The sequence below is a fragment of the Lucilia sericata genome, unplaced genomic scaffold, assembly GCF_015586225.1.
Source record: "Lucilia sericata isolate MDLA Ls3-8-SP2 unplaced genomic scaffold, ASM1558622v1 Contig000015F_arrow, whole genome shotgun sequence".
In the NCBI taxonomy this organism is placed as follows: Eukaryota; Metazoa; Arthropoda; class Insecta; order Diptera; family Calliphoridae; genus Lucilia; species Lucilia sericata.
The window spans coordinates 355,057-375,317 of record NW_023994054.1 but is presented as its reverse complement, the minus strand read 5'-3'; the positions used below and the strand labels follow the sequence as shown (position 1 = coordinate 375,317).

The following is a 20,261-nucleotide window of genomic DNA, read 5'->3' as shown; positions in this document are numbered from 1 at the left end:
AAAATTTTTGAAATAAAGTCTTTCATATGATAATATATTACTTTCAATGAAACAGTTTTAGGCATTAAGCAAATAATAAAGATAGATTTTGAAAGAGAGATATTGCTGAAATCTAACAATTATAGTGTCAATATATATAATTTGAAAGTCGTATAATTTAATGGTAGTCAACCCATGTAGAATCAAAAACGGAGAAAATATAAATCCTTCCACGTAAAATACATATCAACTAAAAGGTGAAAGTTTTTTTTTCTTCAAAATTATTTCCACTTGCCACCAATAATAGAAACATTAACTATGCTTATCAATGAAAGATTTTTATCATTTAATTCCTTTAGTACTCACACCAAAGATATCTTTTGTTATTAAACCAAAGTAAATAATTTTAATTCAGTTTTTTTTAAATTTACTTACCAAAACGAATCATTAAACCATAAATAGCATGTGTTGCATGCATCATCTTCTTTAGCATGTGAAATTTAATCTAGTTTATTTTATTTATTTATTAAATTATTTTATTTTTTTTTTGCGTGTGTTTTAAGTTTAAGTTATTTGAAGAAGAAAAAAAAAAGAAATTGTTTTTAGTTTTTTAAGAGAAAAATATTTTAATAAATAATATTAATTAATTAAATAAAACCATCAAGTTTAATTTGTTTTAATTTCTTTTAAAAGTTTACTTTATTCAATTTATTTTGTTTTACTGGTGGCTGTTGATATTGATTCCTACGTTTGAATTCATCATTTTCGGCAAATTCATAGTAAGTTACCGGTTCGGTGAATTTGTGTTCGTCTGCGGGTACTATTTCAAATTTGTTGTGTTCGTAAGGCATGCTGCGATGCCAACTTGAACTGTGTTCGTGACTATGACTGCCGCCGCCTCCTCCTCCGCCAGTAACAATTACATGATCGGTACCTCCGCCACTACCACCCGCTCCCTTTTTGAGACTGCCCTGAAATGTAAACACTCTTAGATGGGTTTTGTTTGACAAGAATATGTAAAGAATTTTATATCTACTATTCTAACAAATGTGTAAAACTAGAAACTGGTCTAATAAGAAAATCTACAAAAAATCTGCGATCGTTTAAAATTTTTTTTCTTTCTATAAGTATATTTAAAGGTTCAGTTGTGGGACTAACTCCAAGAAATTGAGTAATTATGTTTGCCAAAGGAGATCGAAGGTCTAAAAATTTTTATATTTTTAATTAATATTGTTTTAATATATTATTTATGTCAAATATGTTCATATCGACATTATTAAAAGTTTATTGAATATTTAGATGATTTTCTAAACAATTACTTCTTTTGATTATTAGGTCAATTTTGGACCGAACTATGAAACAGATTTCTTTAGATTAATTCATGTATATATATATTTTAATATTAGGAAAGTAAATATTTAGTTGACGAATTACTTTACAAAATAATATTTCCTAAAACTCGCCAAATTTTTTTATAATCAAAGTTCTAATGATCATTCAAATGTAAGTCCGGGAGGACATTAGATTGTTGATTGATTTTATCTAATTTAACAGATTAAAATTGATACAAAAACTCAAACGCGGTCAAGTTATCTTACGACACGTAGACAGTAAGTTGGATGTTGTCAAATCGATTCAGATTAAAGTATGGATCGTATAAATCGATTTTGGGTTATTTTAATATGAAGGAACGTATAATCGATGCAGATTGTTGTACATTAATATAACATAATTATGAGACCAAAAGGCGTATTCAGGGGGTTTGTTTAAACTGATTTCAACCAAAATCAATGAAGTAAAACAATATGTGTGCCAATTTTCAGCGAATTGTCTTTAAAATTGCTACCTGACAGACTGACGGACGGACGGACATGGCTTAATCGACTTATTATTTTAAGCCGATTGGTTTACTTGAAGGTAGGTGTAGGACTAATATTTTATGCCTTACAAACATCTTCACAATAGTAAAATACTCTCCCCACAAGAGTATAAAAACAGAAATGCAAAAATTATTCTTAAACTCGCAAACAGAAAGAATAATGCTATTGAATATATTCAGATTGTAATGTAAAATCATTATTTACACAAAAACCCATTTTCCCCTCCATCTGAAAATATAAGTGGGATGTGATTTTTTCATTAATTTTGTAACACCTCGAAATCACATCCAACACCATTAAAACATAAATCTGAGACGAAGTCTGTTTGTTGAATGTGCGATAGAGCCCAGAAAAAAGCACCTATGAAGATGTTTGCAAAATATTGACGAGAAATAAATATTTCTTGCTGCAAATGGACAACATCGGCCCATGGTTTCACGTAGCCTACATACAAGTGGTCCACCAGTTATTTTAAAGCTTTTAGAAAATAAAACATGACCAATATTGGTCATATTATCTTATTAGGTTATCTTTAGAATTCAAAATGGCTTAAAATACCAGTAAAGCGTTGAAATATGAAATTTTAAACAACAAAAATAATATCTACCAAATCTCTTGAGGATCCGTTCATATTTGACCCTTTCTCTCATATGAGGTCCCTTTCAAAAGAAATTATATACATATGTATATGGGGAATTTCATGTCAAGTGAGCCAACTCAAAAAAACGATTTCGACGAAATTTGCACTAAAGTTAGTACTATTGGATAGTAGGTCAGACACAAATTTTCTGCTCTATCGGTCAAGAACTGCCGGACTTAGAGGGGGTCAAAGTTGGATATTTGGTCATACAGAATTTTATTCAAATGAGTGTAACTTTTCACCTATTGGTCCTAGCAAAATTGTCCAAAGGAGTTCAGATAGCTATTTCTTCATTCTTTCCAAATTTTATTTTTTTATTTCTTTAAATATGTATGACCAAAATGTCCAACTTGACCCCCCGGCAGTTCTTGACCGATAGAGCAGGAAATTTGTGCCCGGCCTACTATTCCATAGTACTAAACTAGGTGCAAATTTCATCCAAATCGGAAGACATCGATTTTTAAAGTTGGGTCACTTGACACGAAATTCCCCTTATAATACTGTTATGAAGAAGTTCTATAGGAACTGTAATATATTTACTAAATTTCACAAGGATCAGACCATAATTGTCCACAAGGTGACCTTCAGAAAAATCGTCTATAGTTTTATAGAAACCAAAATCTCTCTACTATATTTCTTAGGGCATAATTTTGATGGTGGGTATATAAGATTCGGCAAAGCCGGATATAATACATTCTCCAATTTTCCACAATTCTGTGTACATGTGTATATATTCTCCCAAACCCTGAGTACATAGATGGAGGATATGTTATGTATCTGTCAAGTTGTAAACTATTGACAGAAAAAACACATGTTACAAAACTATTGAATGTTCTTCTAAACTCAATTACAACTTTATGTATTTATCAGATAATAACATATCCCAGTAGCTAATAACATTACAAAAATTCCCCTCTAATCCCTAATGAAATATTTGAAACACCCTAAAAGCATACAATTGATTCATATCTACATACATACACATGTATTTAACACCAACTCAATTGAAAACTACTCACCAGTACGGATATAAGTAAAGCAACTTTAGCCATTACAAATGCAGCTCCTGCTATCAGTATTACTTTGCCCAAAAACATTTGTGCAACCATTGCCAGCATCGCCATTCCTCCCATCATTGCCATGTTCTTGTCTTTGTCCTTTTTCTTGCGACCTTTGGGTGGTTTGATATTAAACAACGAATAGTATATTTTATTTTTATTTTTTTTATGTTTGTTTTTATATTTATGTTTAAATTTATTTTTGTATTTATGTTTTTGTTTGTTTTTATTATGTTTGTTTTTGTTTTTGATCAGATAAGTGGGCGAGGGCAGTGCGGTTAGTGCAAAATCGAGAGGAGAAGAATAAGAGGGTTTGAGTTTTTTAAAAGGTTTTTTTCGACCAGATTTTTTTATTTTTGAAATTTTATCATCTACAAGACCATTCAATTTACGTAGCGTACCTTCTTCCTGTTCCAATTGTTCTATCGCACCAGTATCTTCATTCTCCACATCAACATCATCAGTGGTAGCCGCATTCAAATCATCTAGAGCCGAGGATATGCTGCGTTTATTGAATAAATTATTGACAGATGAGGGTAATTGTAATTTTAATGAACGTGTTTGAGCCAACTGTAACATTTTCAAAGCCAATGTATCACTTAGAGAACGTCTATTTGATGTATTTAGTAATTTGTTCTCATGTTCCTCGTTAAAGAATGGCGAGGAGGTGGTTTGAGCATTTTTTTCAATAACTAAAAAATCACTAAATTGCCATGTATCATTATTGGCAATGGCTCTGTCTAATGTCTCAAATATTTTATTTTCCAAACAATTAATTATCTCACTCTGTCCAAAACATTGAGCCATCGATTGGCCCATTTGTCGTGCGGAAAAAGCATCTTCTCGCGTACTTATTATGGCAACACTTAAACTACAATTTAGTGTGAAAATCACAAAAAGTGCTAAGACTATTTTTAACATTTTACACAATTAATTGTAGCACTTAAATCCTTATTTATGGCTTAAGGTTTTTATTTATTTTCTTTTATTTTTAAAGAATTTTTTCTTCTATTCCGTTTAATAGTTTCTTTTAGATTTCTTTCTTTTACATCTAAGCTTCTTCAACTATAAAATAATACTAAACTAATTTTTATATTATTAACCATAATTTATATGCAAATGTTTTTCTTTAATTTCTAAAAATTGGTATTTTTATGAACATTTAATTGGTGGAGGAAATGAATTTTTCTTTCGTTTTTTTTTTCATTTTCACTCTTACAAAAAATTTGTAAAAAGAAAGAACTTTTCAATAAAGTGTAATTAAGTTGCTTTTCAAACCATTACAAATCTAAATATTTATCTAAAAACATTTAATCTAAGTAGATATAAACCAGCAACCAATTTGTTTGACGCTTATGAAAAAACAAACAACAAGAAAGTTATGAGTAGTACAGTTTAATAGCTCATATGCCACAGTGCACAGTACTACATTTAGTACATTCTGGTAAAAAAGGGGCGGTTATATCATGTCCACGCCCACTTCTTATGTTAGTGCTAATTTTGGTATTCTTGACTACAATAAAAAGCAATAACTTAAAAACAGACAAACTGAATCAACCCTTATAAGATCAGAATGCATTAGTTATAAAACGAACACGCCTACTTTTTATATAGAAAATTTATGCATGTAAGTGAAAAAATGTGAGTCAATTTTACAAATTATTTATAAATAAAAATTTATACCATAATTTCATATAATTTTCATGATAACCATGTCCATGTTCTACGTATACTGAACCTTGCTTCCTGGGCAAGAAGATATCAGTATCAGACAAAGTTAAGTACTTAGGTGTAATACTCGACCGGAAATTAAAATGGAGACACCACATAGAGGATAGGATCAACAAGGAACATCGGTGCTGGGCGATATGTAGGAGAACTATAGGCATGAAATGGGATCTTAGTCCTACTATGACAAATTGGCTTTATAAAAGTGTAATTAGACCAATTCTAGCTTATACTTCAATAATCTGGTGGACTGCTTTAGACAAAAAATGCAATATCAAACTACTACAGGGAGTTCAGCGTACATGCTGCTTGGGTATAAGTGGTGCCATGTGTACTACTTCAACCAAGGCTCTGGAAACGTTGCTAGATATTCCACCCATTGAATCATAATATGTCGGAAACTTTAAAACGCTAATCCCAGATAGAATGTCTTGGTCAAGCGGAACATTAGAGAAAATACCAGTAGGAATCCGTTGGGGCTGGAGTTCTATATTGAAGACCCAGAAACAGAAATATACCACCGTTTACCAAATCATAACACAAGCTTCCAGGCAGAAGTACGAGCAATAACGGAATGCGTATATTGGATTAGAATAAATATGGCGCCCACATCTTAATATATTTACCGACAGCCAGAAGGCAATTAGGGCGATATCAGGTGATAAAACTAAATCTAAGACCGTATTGTATTGTAAGAAAGCTTTAACTGAATACTCTCCCAGAGGTAAGGTTTACATTGTATGGGTGCCGGCCCACTCGGGAGTAGTCGGCAACGAAAGGGCGAATGTAATAGCTTTAAAGGGAAGGGAGCTCGAGGCAGTTAACCTGACAAACGCAAACGCCGCAACAAAAGCTGGACTAAAAATATGGGTGAGAGAATCCCATAAGGCCTCTTGGAATAATGAAACTGTGGGTAGAACCACGAAGATCCTATGGGGTGGCCCTGATGAGAGCAAGACGAAAAATCTCCTCAAAATGAGCAAGTCTGAAGTTAGTATGATGGTACATATTCTGAGTGGACACACAGGATTACGAGCACATCTATGCAAAATTGGACGTGCGGATTCAGACGAATGTAGAGCATGTGGAGAGGACAGTGAAACTCTGGAGCACTTTCCTTGCCACTGCCAGGCATTTGTCGAAGTTAGATCCAAGAATCTTGGAAGTGATGTTATTTCGGAAATAAAATTCCTGACTAACACTGATTGGAAGATTCTTAGAAATTATGTTCAAGAAACTGAGTTTCTGAACTGAAAAATAATTCATTTTTTCAGGATAAGGAGCGCACAAATTGCCCAATAGCGGCCTAGGTGTATTTTTTCAGATTTGATATAGTATACATCCTCCTATCAACCTAACCTAACCATGCCCACAAGCAAACATTTCGCTCACTTTTCTCTATTATTTAATTAATTATTAGTAAAGCCATTTAATGTATGCAAATATTTAAAACTTTAATGATAATAGTTGATTATTTTTAACATTATAGTATATTTTTCAAATTTGTAAAAGTGGGCGTGGTCAACAAAAGTATTTTAGTTATATTTGTTAAGTTAAATGCTGATTTTAGTAAACATTTGGTTCAAACAGTGATCAAAAAAGAATTTTCAAATCACGTAAATCAAAACCGCCCACATTTTTTGTGGGGTTATAATTAAGTTTATGTCAAGTATGTGCTTTAGATTAAGATAATATCTTTAAAATTGAAAAGTTATTTAACCTATAAAGGCTGAAAATGTCCTTTTAGACGATTGTACTAATAAGTCTAAAATTATCGGGGTCGCAAGCGGTCACAAAAGTAAGCTTTTGAAATACATACTACAGATTTTAGCGAATACAGACGACCACATCGGACCAATTTCAAAAGATGCGTTCCATTAAAAATTAAGTTTTTGTTTACTTTAACGATATACTAGTAGTGTAATAAAAATATAAGAAATATTAGACGATTGTACTAATAACTCTAAAATTATCGGGGTCGCAAACGGTCGAAAAAGTTAGTTTTTGAAATACATACTACAGATATTAGCGTATGCACCGACGACCACATCGGACCAATTACAAAAGATGCGTTCCATTAAAAATTAAGTTTTTGTTTACTTTAAGGATATATTAGTAGAGTAATAAAAATATAAGAAAAATATAACTTGAAAAAATATTTTCCATGAAAATTTTATGATTTTTAATCCTTGTTTAATACACTTTTATATGTAATTTAAATTGTGTAAATATCTAATTCCATATAGAAGTTATTCACTTTTGTACACATCATATTATTTGACCTATGTATATTAGTAACTAGAAAAATTTAGTTTTGAAGGTGGAACTATGGAGCCAAATTTCCGCGTGAGCAAACACTATCTGATTTTTTCCCGATGTTTCCATGCTACTGGAAGTCTTAGGTCACTTATATGTATATAAAAATTGAACAACTTTTTTAATTTGACTTTTGTCGTTCTAGATTGGAAAAATGTGGCACTGTGCAGTGTTCTAAAATAAGAACTAAAACCACTTTTCGATAACAAACCTTCTTCATACATGTCGAAGAGAATAGGGTAGAAGGGGGACCATACGCCACTTTTTTTTTGAGGCGGCCTCAAATTAAAACCACAATACATATTCTTTATTCTTTTCTTGGTTCGCATACTTAGATATGTTGGCTTTAGTTTTATCCCTTTCAATCTTTTCTAAGTCATCCTAATGCACATATTTTTTAACTTTTCTGAACTGACCAAAAACGGCGATACCGCCCCATCCATGGGGTAAATACGCCAAGAGGATGGGGCAGATTTGTCATTAGTAAAATCAACCAAAAAATTTAAAAAATAAAAACTTATTTCGCTGTTTTATATTTTAATTCATTTAACAAAGTATAATAAACCAGATATTTATTGTTTATTTCACATAACTTAACAAAAAAAATTAAAACAAATTATTATTGATTTTTTCTATATTTTAACCAAATTTTGTTCTACATCACAAGCATTTCATATATTTGGCGAATGTGCCCCACGGGCAGTTCTGGGGTTTAGTTTCAATTTTTTTCGGGCTTCAGATTATATTATCGAAAAAATTATTATGTCTTATTGTTCACTATTATTGACGTTCTATCACTGATCAATATATTTTTTCTATCACAAAAACTAAAAAAGTTAGCACAAAAAATTCACACAGTGAAATATTTTCACAGCCCTTTGAAAAACAATTAATCTCGTCTGCCTCCCATCATATATAAAGTTAATCTTTCAAACTTTCAGGGATGATAGATAATCGATAAACGAAAACAAAATTCGATAATGCGATAAAATCGATTACTCGGTTTTCAAGTTATTCGCTATAGGCAGATGTGCCCCTATGGCGTATGATCCCCCTTCTACCCTACGTCCGTTGGCCCTCGGTGGTCCATCGGTGATTTTTTTACCTAATATTTAGTGTCTTAAGATTTATATCTGTCTAGTAGAGCAACAGTCTGGCAATAATCTGTAGTAATTGAACAACTTTGGGAAACTATGGCACTATGCAGTGTTCTAAACTAAGAACTAAAATCACTTTTCGATAACAAACCTTCTTCATACATGTCGATGAGAATACGTCCGTTGGCCCTCGGTGGGCCATCGGTCATTTTTTACCTAATATTTAGTGTCTTAAGATTTACATCTGACTAGTAGAGCAACAGTCTGGCAATATTCCATAATAACTATCAAAGAGCTTCTTAATTTCCTGAGATCTTATAAAAGGCGCACGACAATCAAACATATACTTAGCTGCATAATCAGCATAATTAGTTAGCTCATCACCGATTTGTTTACTTATTTATTTAAATATCTGCTCTTAGACATTAGAGAAATTAAATTTAAAATCTACTGTTTGCTGGGTTTAAATCTCACAAGCAAAACAATTTATTTTCAAATACTTATAAAAAACATAAAAAATAAATATGCATGGCTTAACATCATACCAGTGATATTTTTTCCATAAATATTTAGCTTTCATTGTGTTTTTCAATTTTCTTTAACCATTTTAAACCTTTTCAAAGCCACCTGTAATGAAAACCCAAATATTACTACGATACCACCTACAAACCTGTATATTTTTTGTCATAGTTATTTTTTTATTAATAAAAAAATTAAATGAGTAATTTGGGGTGGGTTATTGAACCTTAAAAATGTTTTTGGCTTGTAATTACAGGTTCTTGCGGTGATAGGTACTTGGGTCGTTTGTATCGTCTTTTCTGTCTTTTGTTGTATTTAGTCTTTTTTTAAAACTTTAACAGACAAACATTTCACTTTCATCTCGTAATTTGAACTTTTTCTTCCAACGCACAGTGGATTAGTTAAAGCAATAGAGGGAAATAAATCGGTAATGGTTATTTGACATACTTTGTAAAGATAAAGTTTTTAATTCGGGAGGCATTGGTGAATTGGAGGCGTGGCCAAAGGTACAGCATTTTTAAAATTAGCGTATTTTAAAAAATATAATTTATTTTAAAAATTTAAGAAATAAATATTTCTATGGCAATTTTTTTTTTAAATTTTTATGAAATTTTTGCTTTTAAATTCAATTTGTTTGGTAATTTTTAGCATTTTTTTCTATTTTCTATATGATACTCATAGACAGACGGATATAGGTTAATTTACTCCGCTATCTATAATATATACTTCATAGGGTCGGAAAATTATATTATAGAAACTTTGTCACGACTGTGATTAGTATAAAAATTGTATTAAAATTTGTAAAACTTTTATTCACTTAAAATGTTTCTTGTAAAGTTAGCTTTTTCATCAAATCCAAAAATTTTTGGGAGCAAATAACTCATAGGTTATTAAGATAAAATTTAAAGCTATGAAGAGGTTTTTAGTTGTCTTTTACTACTTAGTAGATACATAGTAAAATGCATTATGATTTTTGAAATCGGAACACAAAGGAAGATTTTGGATCGTTTGTATTATTTTACATATCGATAAATCGAAATTCAAAAGATAAACTCGACGAAATTTTTGTAAAAACTGACTTATTCCTTTAACTATCCCACTGTGCAACGTTTATCGTTAATTTTCTTGAGTTCATAAACGGTTGTTGTAAAAAAAGTAGCAAATCTATCTTACTGCTTCAAAGTGATGTGGAAGTAATTTAAGTTGTCAAAAGAATTTCCTTTTATTGTTGTTGTTGTTGTTGTTATATAAAAAAATGTTTAAAGCCTAAAGCTTATTGGTTTTAGGCTTAAAACAATGCCAAGCATAATATGTATAATGAGACAAAATAAAAAAATTATATAACTTTTTTAAATCGTCTTAAAACAATGATGCCCTTACGCAATATTAAAAAAGTGAGAGTGTTATAATATACACTTCGAATTTCTTTAAAACAATTTCTTTAATTTTCAATTTTGATTAACAATAAACATTTTGTTAAATATGTTTTCGAATGAACCGATAAACTAAAATTTGTAATTAATACCTTATTCAGAGGGAATATTTGTTTCGTCTGTGTTTCAGTATTGTTTTAAAATGTGTCCAATACAATTGATTTAGAGATCGGGTTTGAATTACGTATATTGTCTCAACCCTATTTTTAATGAGGTTTCTATCCTGCCAGCAACAAGAAAAGGGTTGCTATATTCGTCTGAGCTGAATCTTATATACCTTCCACCTAGTAATCTTTTAATTGATAAAATATTTGTTGAAATAGATTTTCTCATGTCTTCTTATATCAAACATATCAATATATGGTAATGAGCAGGGAAACCAGAATATGCAAATGCATGTTTTTTGTGCTGTGTCGTATGGACTCAGGGATAAGATATTTACACGTTTCAGACCAATTTTAGAATTTTGGCATCGATTTGTTAGAGCATATTTTTGCATATTTTACCCATAAGAGCATAATTTTGCATGATTTGACTTTTGTAGCATATTTATGGCATATTTTCGAGTTTTTAGAGCATATTTTACTCTTTTAGTGCATATTTTGAAGTTTTTAGCTTTTTTTCATTTTTGTACATTTTTAATTTTCTTTTCAAAACTTTATTAAAAAAAATCAAATTTAACTTTTTTATTTTTTAAATCTTTTTTTTAATTTTTTAGCCTATTTTACAATTTTGAAAAAAATTATTTTCGTTTGTAGAACTTGAAAACTGTAAAAAATACATTAGTCTCATGAAAACCAATGTTATAGTTTTATATTCAATAAAGCATTAAATTTTAAATCGAACATAAAACCGATTACTTTGGATTTCATGAGACCAATCCATTTTTATCGATTAAAAAACTAGTATTGATAACACTGTAAGTATGTCAAAAAGACACAGAAAAACGCCGAGACACCTAAACTTAATTTTGGGTCGTAGAATCTAGTGACTTACTCCGTTTTGAAAAGTTAGGTCAAAATCGGGAGATATTACGTTTTAAAGTATGAACTGTTTATGAGGTGATTTTTTATTTTTTAAATTTTGAAAAAAATTTTCACGCATAGACATACGAACTAATTATAAAAAAAAAAAAATATATATGCATAATTAATTCATATGGACTCTAGTTTCATGTATTTATATACTTTTCTATACGTGAAAGTTTTTTTTTAATTTAAATAATTAAAAAACACCTCAGAAACAGTGTAAACTTTAAAATCCAATATCTCCCGATTTTGACCCAACTTTTCAAAACGGAGCATGCCACTAGATTCTACGACCGAAAATTAAATTCACGTATTTCGGCGTTTTTCTGTGTCTTTTTGAAAGTTGAAATTTTAATTACAGTGTAATTATTGGATTTTATGACAACAAGGATTAAAATTTCAGTTTTGCTATGAATACAATTGGAAGAAATGTGTCAAACTTTGTCGTTTAAAATATGTTTTTTTTTTTTTTTGAGGACCAAATGGCTTCATGTTATTTATTGGTTATCTGAATGTAAAACTGAGTTCTATTAAACTAGTTCTTCAAAATATGAGATGAATCAATTATAAAAAATCTTGTAGGATGAAATAAGAGCATATTTTAAGTTTTTTACTGCATATTTAAAACGCTTAAAACACTTTTTTTAAATGTTTAAGTGATTTGCTGAAGGGGACCTCGTATGAAAGCTATGACCATATATGGACCAATTCATGTATTCTTATATCAAACATATCAATATATGGTAATGAGTAATATGTTTAAGTGATTTGCTGAAGGCGACCTCGCATGAGAGTTATGACCATATATGGACCAATTCAGAAATTTTTGTAAAGATGACGACATTCTGAAAGAAGTTATTAACAATAGATTAATTATCCGAGAATATGTATGTACATTTGTATGGGAGGTATAGGAATTTGTGGACCGATTTCAACACTTTTCAATAGAAACCAAGTTTTCGTAGAGAAACTAGTGGACATTTATTACATAGTTTTTGTGAAAATTGCATGAAAATGTGTAGACAGTCAGACGGACACAGCTAAGTCGACTCAGAATTTTATACTGACCAATAATATATATACTTTGTAGGGTCTCAGAGGAATATTTCTCAGTGTTGCACACTTAATAACAATCTTATATACATATACCCTCTACCCCACTGATGGTGGTGGAGCTTATAAAAAAGAAACAAATCACAAATTAATCACCAAAATTTTGAGAAATGGAATATTAGAATGAACCCAAGATTTCATTTTCGTTTGGGACAACAGACCCTATTTCTTTTTCTACATACAAATAGGACACCCTAATGTACATGGATACGTAACACAGTCATGTTTTACTGATAGAGAAAAGGAATTAAAAAAGAGATTACTTTTTTTTGTCAATTAAATAAAGAGATTTCTAAGAAGTTTCAAGATACATTTTTGTCTATTCAGAAAATAATACATTCCGATTGTTTAAAATTTAAATTCGTTTACAATACATATAATTTAAAAATCTTTTATATGTCTTAACAAGTGGGAGTAAAAAAATTATAAACCCTATCATCAGTATGTTCGAATTGTAGTCTTAATAAATAAATAAATGAGAGCTTGAGCCATTGATTTTGTTTCTTTACTTTAACTATCATTTGATATCATTGGTAGAACAAATTAAAACACTAATTTAAATAAAATAATACATTTAATTTATTCTTAAATTAAACTACAACTATAACAAACTATATTACACTCTTAAATTTAGTACTTTCCAACCAGAGTTATCACTAGTCTTAAAATGATGGCTATGTGAAACATTTATAACACCAGCCACCTCTTCTTCATCTTCAGCATAGGCCGAAGGACCTAATTTACCATTTGAGTGACGTAATTTACCACTACGATCTTGCATTAGAACCTGTTTCTCATATTCATAAAAACGATCTGGGGCAGGTGTGGCTATAACTGGTGCGACAGTTGAACGTACATTACTGCTGGTATTAATTCTTCCAGTATTTTCTCTTGTCTTCTCAAAAACTACTTTACGATCTTGTCTTTTGTATGGTGAAATGTGCTGGAGTTCATCTTGTTCATATTGTGAGTAGACAGTATTTTTACCGGGATACAAGCCACCACCAGCTGCAGCACCAAAATTTCCTCCAGCAAAAGCATGTCCTCTAAAAGGTGGTGGTGGTGGTGGTGGTGGAATACCACCGCCAAAGCCATGACCGCCTCCAAACAAACCTCCTAAACCGCCACCTAATGTACCCAAAGCACCAGCAACTCCTCCTATGCCTAAAATGCTGCTAATATAAACCACTAACTTGGCAATAAAAAGTGATTTTTTCAAGAGTAAACAAATTATGGTAAATAAAATTGGTACCAGTGCTACCAAGTTGAATTTGAAACCAAGTAGAAATGGTAACAGATATTGTTTTGTTAAGATGCGTGCTGCAAGAATTATAAAAAAATAGTTGATGTCTTAGCTTAAGCTTGGCTTAAGTGTGTGTATGTCTTGGATAAAGCTAAACTTACCTGTTGAAGCTTCTTCATAATTAAAATTTCTTTCATCTACTGTTGGATCTAACATAAATTGTGCCACACTATTAGAATCGGCGGAGGGGCCTACCTTAAACATAAGACCTGGGTATATGGCATCCATATGGAATTCAAGAGCTCGTTGACTAAATACAGCTCCAGCATTTTCTAAAATGCCTCTAGAATGTAAAAAAAAAATAAAAAGAAATATTTAATAGTAATTATTCATAATAGCGCTAAGATGGAACATTTTTGCCTTTGATGTGCAATTTTACAATTATTATCGTGCTAAGACAGCAAAATGCTTTGAAACTTGTCAGCAATTAGATAATTATTTGAAATGCTTTACGAGCTGCCTTTCTAATGGAAGTCTTTGATGCTCTTCAGTTGTTCGACTTATTTTGCTTTTTTAATATCTGCTAGACTCTTTTCTTGATTCTGGTTCTCTTTCAATAATCACACAGAAGGAAAAGGAAATGTGCACGCCTGGTACCAAATTGGCGCCAAAGAGTTTATCATTTTTCAATAACATCCGTTGCCAAAGTATATACATACGTACGACAACGCATACTAGTTCTAAAACAACTTCTTGGAATCAGATGAAAAAAATTTCAAAAAATTCATAAAAATAATTTTATCGAAATAGAAAACGCTTTCATATGTATATTTCTGCATAGAACTGGACTATAGGGAATTAAAGAGATTCCTAATTGAATTGTAATAGGAGAATGGAAAGTGAGCTGCAGATTATATATGTGGCAGAATGATCATAAGTTTTAAGTAAGTTTAATGTAGTATTTATGGTCATAATCTTAATAGTTTCGAACAAAAAAACGCTGTGAAAAGAACTATTTTAATGTAAAGCGTATACCATATCTAAGGCTTCCCTAGAACTAGTTCGAACAATGAAATTGAAATGAAATTGATGAAAGAACTGATTCCAGAAGCGTTCCGTAGAACGAGTTTTGACTCCAGAACCAGTTCCCAAAAGTGACAATTTCGAACAAAAATCATTGGATCCTTAATTTTTCTTGGCCTTCTTAGTTTTCTAGCTTTCATTTAAGTTTTAGATCTCCATAATGTTTTTCTTTAACAATTGTCATAAAATTAAAAAAAAAGACTAAATAAATGATAATAAGCTTTCCACTTAAGGGCCCTTCAGACGATCACACTTTACGTACGACAAGTCTAATGAAAAAGTAAAATGAAATTCCATCCGTATGACAAAAAAGAGAATAAAAGTAGTTTGATTTATATTTTTCGTATTTACACGATTGGTATAAAACAATAACAAAGTAAGATGGAAACAGCTGCTTCACTTTTATTGTACACTATCGGACAAAATAAAGTGCAAAAGTACTCATGCTATATTCTTTCATCGAAAAATCGGTTAAATGATTATTGAATATGGAAATTTTTTTCAAAATCATTTAGTTAATATACAACGCTACAATAATAACAATAAAACTAAATTATTGTAATTACAATTTTTCTGTAAAACTTCTAAAATAAAAGTAAATTCAATTTTTTTGTCGGACAAAATAAAGTGTAAATTTTATATATCATTATTTAAATTTCTTGTATATCAAAATTTTTTATCTATTTTGGTTCTGATTTGAATATCTGGATCTACTTAAGCCATTTTGGTAATTTTGTTCACCATTGTTATTCGCAATCGCCTTTCCTTCCCCTTGCTTTTCGCATATGATTATTTTCAAAAGAAATCCGTTTTTGATCACTATTTCATCGGAATTTTTTGATCAATTGTGGTCCAAAATTAATCTATTGGATTTAGGGCGGTGCTCTGAGCAACTTATTTAAATTTTCAGTGTTCTTTCCTACAGTAATGCTATTTTTTAACTTTATCAAGCGCTTAAGCTTATTATCTTTCCGAGATATAAAGTTGCCCAAGTCCATTTCGAAGGCACTGATCTTAAGATTTGACTGTAATATGCTCACATAGTGTTCACTAGAGCTTTTTGAATAAATTTCCCCTAGGTTCCCCACAGCTAACATTAAAAATTAAACACATACGAAGAGTCAACTGACCCATACGTTCAATCTTTCACCAACACATTTAAAAGCATGGAAATTTTTTTTCGGTTTTAGTATTTAATTTTGTATTTTTTACCTCAAATTTGCGTAGATAGTCAGATGAGTCCTAATTTGTACCGAAAATTTTAAAATGTCGACAATGAGTGTGAGTTAAACCCTTCAATATACAATATTTTAAAAACAATACCCCAGGTTTTAAACATTATGGTGGGGGGCTATCGGTATTGGTACATTATTCAACCTTAGGATCGGGAATCTTAGTGAAGATGGAGTAAACAATAACAATTGAGCAATTCACGAGCGTATTTAATAATTTTGATATACAAAAAATTTAAATAATGATATATAAAATTTACACTTTATTTTGTCCGACAAAAAGGTGAATTTACTTTAATTTTGGATGTTATACAGAAAAATTTTAGGTGGAATGATTTTGTTTTATTGTAATTTTTGTAGCATTGCATATAAACTAAATGAATTTTAAAAAATTCCATATTCAGTAATCATTTAACAGATTTTTCGCTGAAAGAATATAACATGAGTACTTTTGCACTTTATTTTGTCCGATAGTGTATGTGTTTACATAAAAATACATCCCTGATCTAATGCGACTTGCTTGTTTTTTGAATCATTTCAAAAAATGAAGAGAGCCATACGAATGTCAAATTTTCCATCCGTATTTTCTCTCGATGTGTGATGGTTTTATTACATATTGCGTTTAGACGATCCCAGCCGTTCTCTTCTACACAAAATTTTGACAGATCATATTACTTGTGTGCTCGTGTGAAGGGGGCTTTTTTTCCATTCTCGCAATTGTCACGAATTGTACGGAAATTCATGAGCATAACACTAATAAGTTTGAGTGACTATTTGTATTTTCTAGCAAACTTGAAATGTTTTATAGTTAATTTGAGACCTTTTACTTTTTAAGTAATTTCATTTCATTTAATGCTACATTGTAATTGCACAGGTGTTTTCATGAAATACGAAAACTAAATACAGTTCTTTCGCACCTCATTCACTTTAATTTTAATCACTGTAATACACAATAGCTCTTACCTAAAATCCACCGGATCAGTATCCAAAAAATTCACTAATGACCTGGATGCCACCTTATCGTCACGGGCAGCAATTAAACTACCAGCAAATGTAAAATTATCTCTTTCATCGAAACGTTGCAAAAAACTAATGGCCGTACGACCAACACACTCCCTTAAATTGGGATGTGATGATTTGCGTAAACAATATTGGAATTCTTGAACACTATTACCATCGTTGTCTGTACTTGTTATGGCGAAATTACCGTTAAATATTTGTAGTAAAACGAAAAGTGATGACACGCAATGAAATTTGAACATTTTACCGTTAAAATTTGTTATTTGAACTAAACGAAATATATGAAACAACTAAAACAGTTTCTAACGAAAATACACAAATTTATACTAATTTCAGTCAATTGAGATTGTGGTGGAGTTTTTAAGCAGAAAACTAAACATTAAAATGAACTAAAATTAAATAATAGCTGTTACGAGTATAAAAGTTTACATCATTATCATTAAATGCAAAACATTTACATTTATGGGAATTGTTAGTGTGGGCGTTTGTGTGCAACATATTGTGTGTGTGTGTTGGCATTTTGACCAAAAATCATTAGAGTGCGTAATTTGCAACATACAAAAGCCGGTAAAATGGCAAGTGTTTGGTTATAGAGTCAACAAAAGCCACATTAACGGAAGCAGAAGAAATCATCAAAACAAATGTGTAACATTTGAGAAATTGCCACTACAACAATTCTCTTGAAATAATGTTAAAGTTGAAGTATATACAATATGATATTATAACAGAAAATTTTTAAGGACTGATATGAATTAAATTGCTGAATGTGATTTCTTCAATTGTGAAACAATACACAAGACACCTTTTTTAATGTCCTATCTATACTGATCTATCTCTAGATGACACAGTCGAACATTGATAATATATATACATATCGAGCCCTTTTCGCACAAAAGACGTAACCGACAAAAACTAAATTTTACAGGAGAGCATTTTTTTTAAATATCTTCGAAGTAGGACATAGCATTACTCCAAAACTCCGTTAATAAATATTATTACATCTAAAATATGGGATGCAGTTTGTTTCGATTTTATATTGACGCTATATCCGATTTTTTTGTCGCTTACGTCTAAATTCTCTGTCTAAAAAAATAATTTTTTGTGTATATCTTTATATAATTTGTATAAATCTGAAATTTAAGAGTGTAAAAAATATGTTTTTATAAGATTTTAAGATCATCTAGCGATGTCCGTATGTCAGTCTGTTTGTTGAAAACCGGATAGGTTCCGAACGTTATGAGGTAGAGTGATGAAATTCTCCAAAAATGCTTATTGATGAGAAATATTGTTTTGTGTTAATAATGGGCAAAATCGGTTCATGATTTCACTTAGCCCCCATACAAGTACCTCCCGGATTATAGTTAAAACATTAATAAATATGTTGTTTATGTAGCAATCGCTATAAAATTTTGCAGAAGTCGGTTATATATACCTGTAAATTATGTAAATACAGATGTCAGGCAATATTTGACCCTAGCCTCCTTATATGGACCCTTTAAGACAATGATTTTATGACCATAGCTGTCTCAAAAATATCATTATAGTAACGAAATTTGATATATGATGATGTTTTAGGATGGGTTCATATGCCCCTCATACAGAAAATAAGTTTACAGTTAATAAATCTTTCAAAAATTAAGAAAGCATGATAAAATTCTACAAAAAAATTTGTTTTCAAAACTAATCACGCGTTTAAATTCTATAGACCTCGGTCCACAATTGACCAAATCCGTCATTAAAGGCCGTATTCTGAAAATCACCCTGATGTCCACATTAATATCCGTACATGGTAGTACAATTCGCCTTATATCGAATAAATAAGTAAATTCTGGTACTATTGATTCATTAAGATTCCATATACAGGTCCGCCTTCCGAAATCCACAAATTTACAACCAAATATAAGAGTTGGTTAAATGGTAATAATATAAATGCAATGTAATTAGTAATTAGAATGAACTAAATTCATAAAAAGTTATAGAAAATTATAAATTTCAGCACATAAATTGCAATGGCATAGTGATAATTACGTGAATTTATAACAATTATACTCAGATATGTGGCATTTCATTCACAAATAAATTTAATACATTAATTTGTTCAAAATTTTTCTATAAATTTAATATATTTTAAAAAAAAATTTAGACGTAACCGACACCTTGCTGTTAAAAAATTCATAAACAGAAAATAAATTTGTACTTACGTCTTTTTTCTTTTTCTTGTAAAGTTGAAACCATTGGATCTATAGCAACGATTATCGATTTCTATAAAAAAACGAAAATCGAAAATCAAGTCGCTTACGTCCATTTTGCAAAAAGGGCTCGATATATACCTATGTGAGATTTTCTAATTATTGAATAACTAACGAACAAATTTTCAAATAACATTATTACAAATTATTTAAACTTTTAAAAATACACCAATTTGACTGATCTCAGTTATCAGCCTTTTACTCATACTAACCATTATGGTTTTATACTCCATTGCCATGGTCAGTGCACACATTTAAGTGCTTCTTATTTTTCTTGTTATTTTCTTTGTTTTTCATTTTTGTTCATCTTACAATTTTACACATTGTTATTTAATATTTAGCTAACAAATAAATTTTACAACTAAATTGCTTTTTTCTGCACATTATATAATACATACAGTATTATTTGCAAAATTTGCGGTTCATTATTATTGCATGTTACTTCCCCTTTCTACATTTGACCTACTAACAAACTGCACTTTGTGCTCTATTTTTAAATCCACGATTGAAGAGGGATGGAGGAACAAAATGGAACATGTTGTTCAAGCAACAAAAGTAACAAATTGGAGAAGAATATATATTCACCTACCATCCGATGCACTGGGGACCATGGAGATGTCGGCCAGAAATCATTTGTTTGGTT

At 30.5% G+C, this 20,261-nt stretch overlaps 1 protein-coding gene across 1 annotated transcript; it reads right to left on the bottom strand.

Annotated features, from left to right (window-relative positions):
* Positions 1–341: 341 nt before the first annotated feature.
* On the bottom strand, positions 342–17,611 carry LOC119605809. Its single transcript, XM_037959127.1, has 7 exons — positions 17,313–17,611; positions 14,196–14,377; positions 13,412–14,111; positions 3,950–4,428; positions 3,519–3,670; positions 702–950; positions 342–356 (listed from the first exon to the last, which is right to left on the bottom strand). Exons 1-7 carry the CDS (start codon positions 17,609–17,611, stop codon positions 342–344), a joined length of 2,076 nt encoding a protein of 691 aa, XP_037815055.1.
* Between the last annotated feature and the right edge of the window lie 2,650 nt (positions 17,612–20,261).

Coding starts and splice junctions, on each gene's coding strand:
- LOC119605809 (XM_037959127.1), bottom strand. CDS start 17,611: ATGTTCAAATTTCATTGCGTGTCATCACTTTTCGTTTTACTACAAATA. Junction 14,378..17,312: donor ACTGATCCGGTGGATTTTAG/GTAAGAGCTATT, acceptor TTTACATTCTAG/AGGCATTTTAGAAAATGCTG. Junction 14,112..14,195: donor TTATGAAGAAGCTTCAACAG/GTAAGTTTAGCT, acceptor TAATTCTTGCAG/CACGCATCTTAACAAAACAA.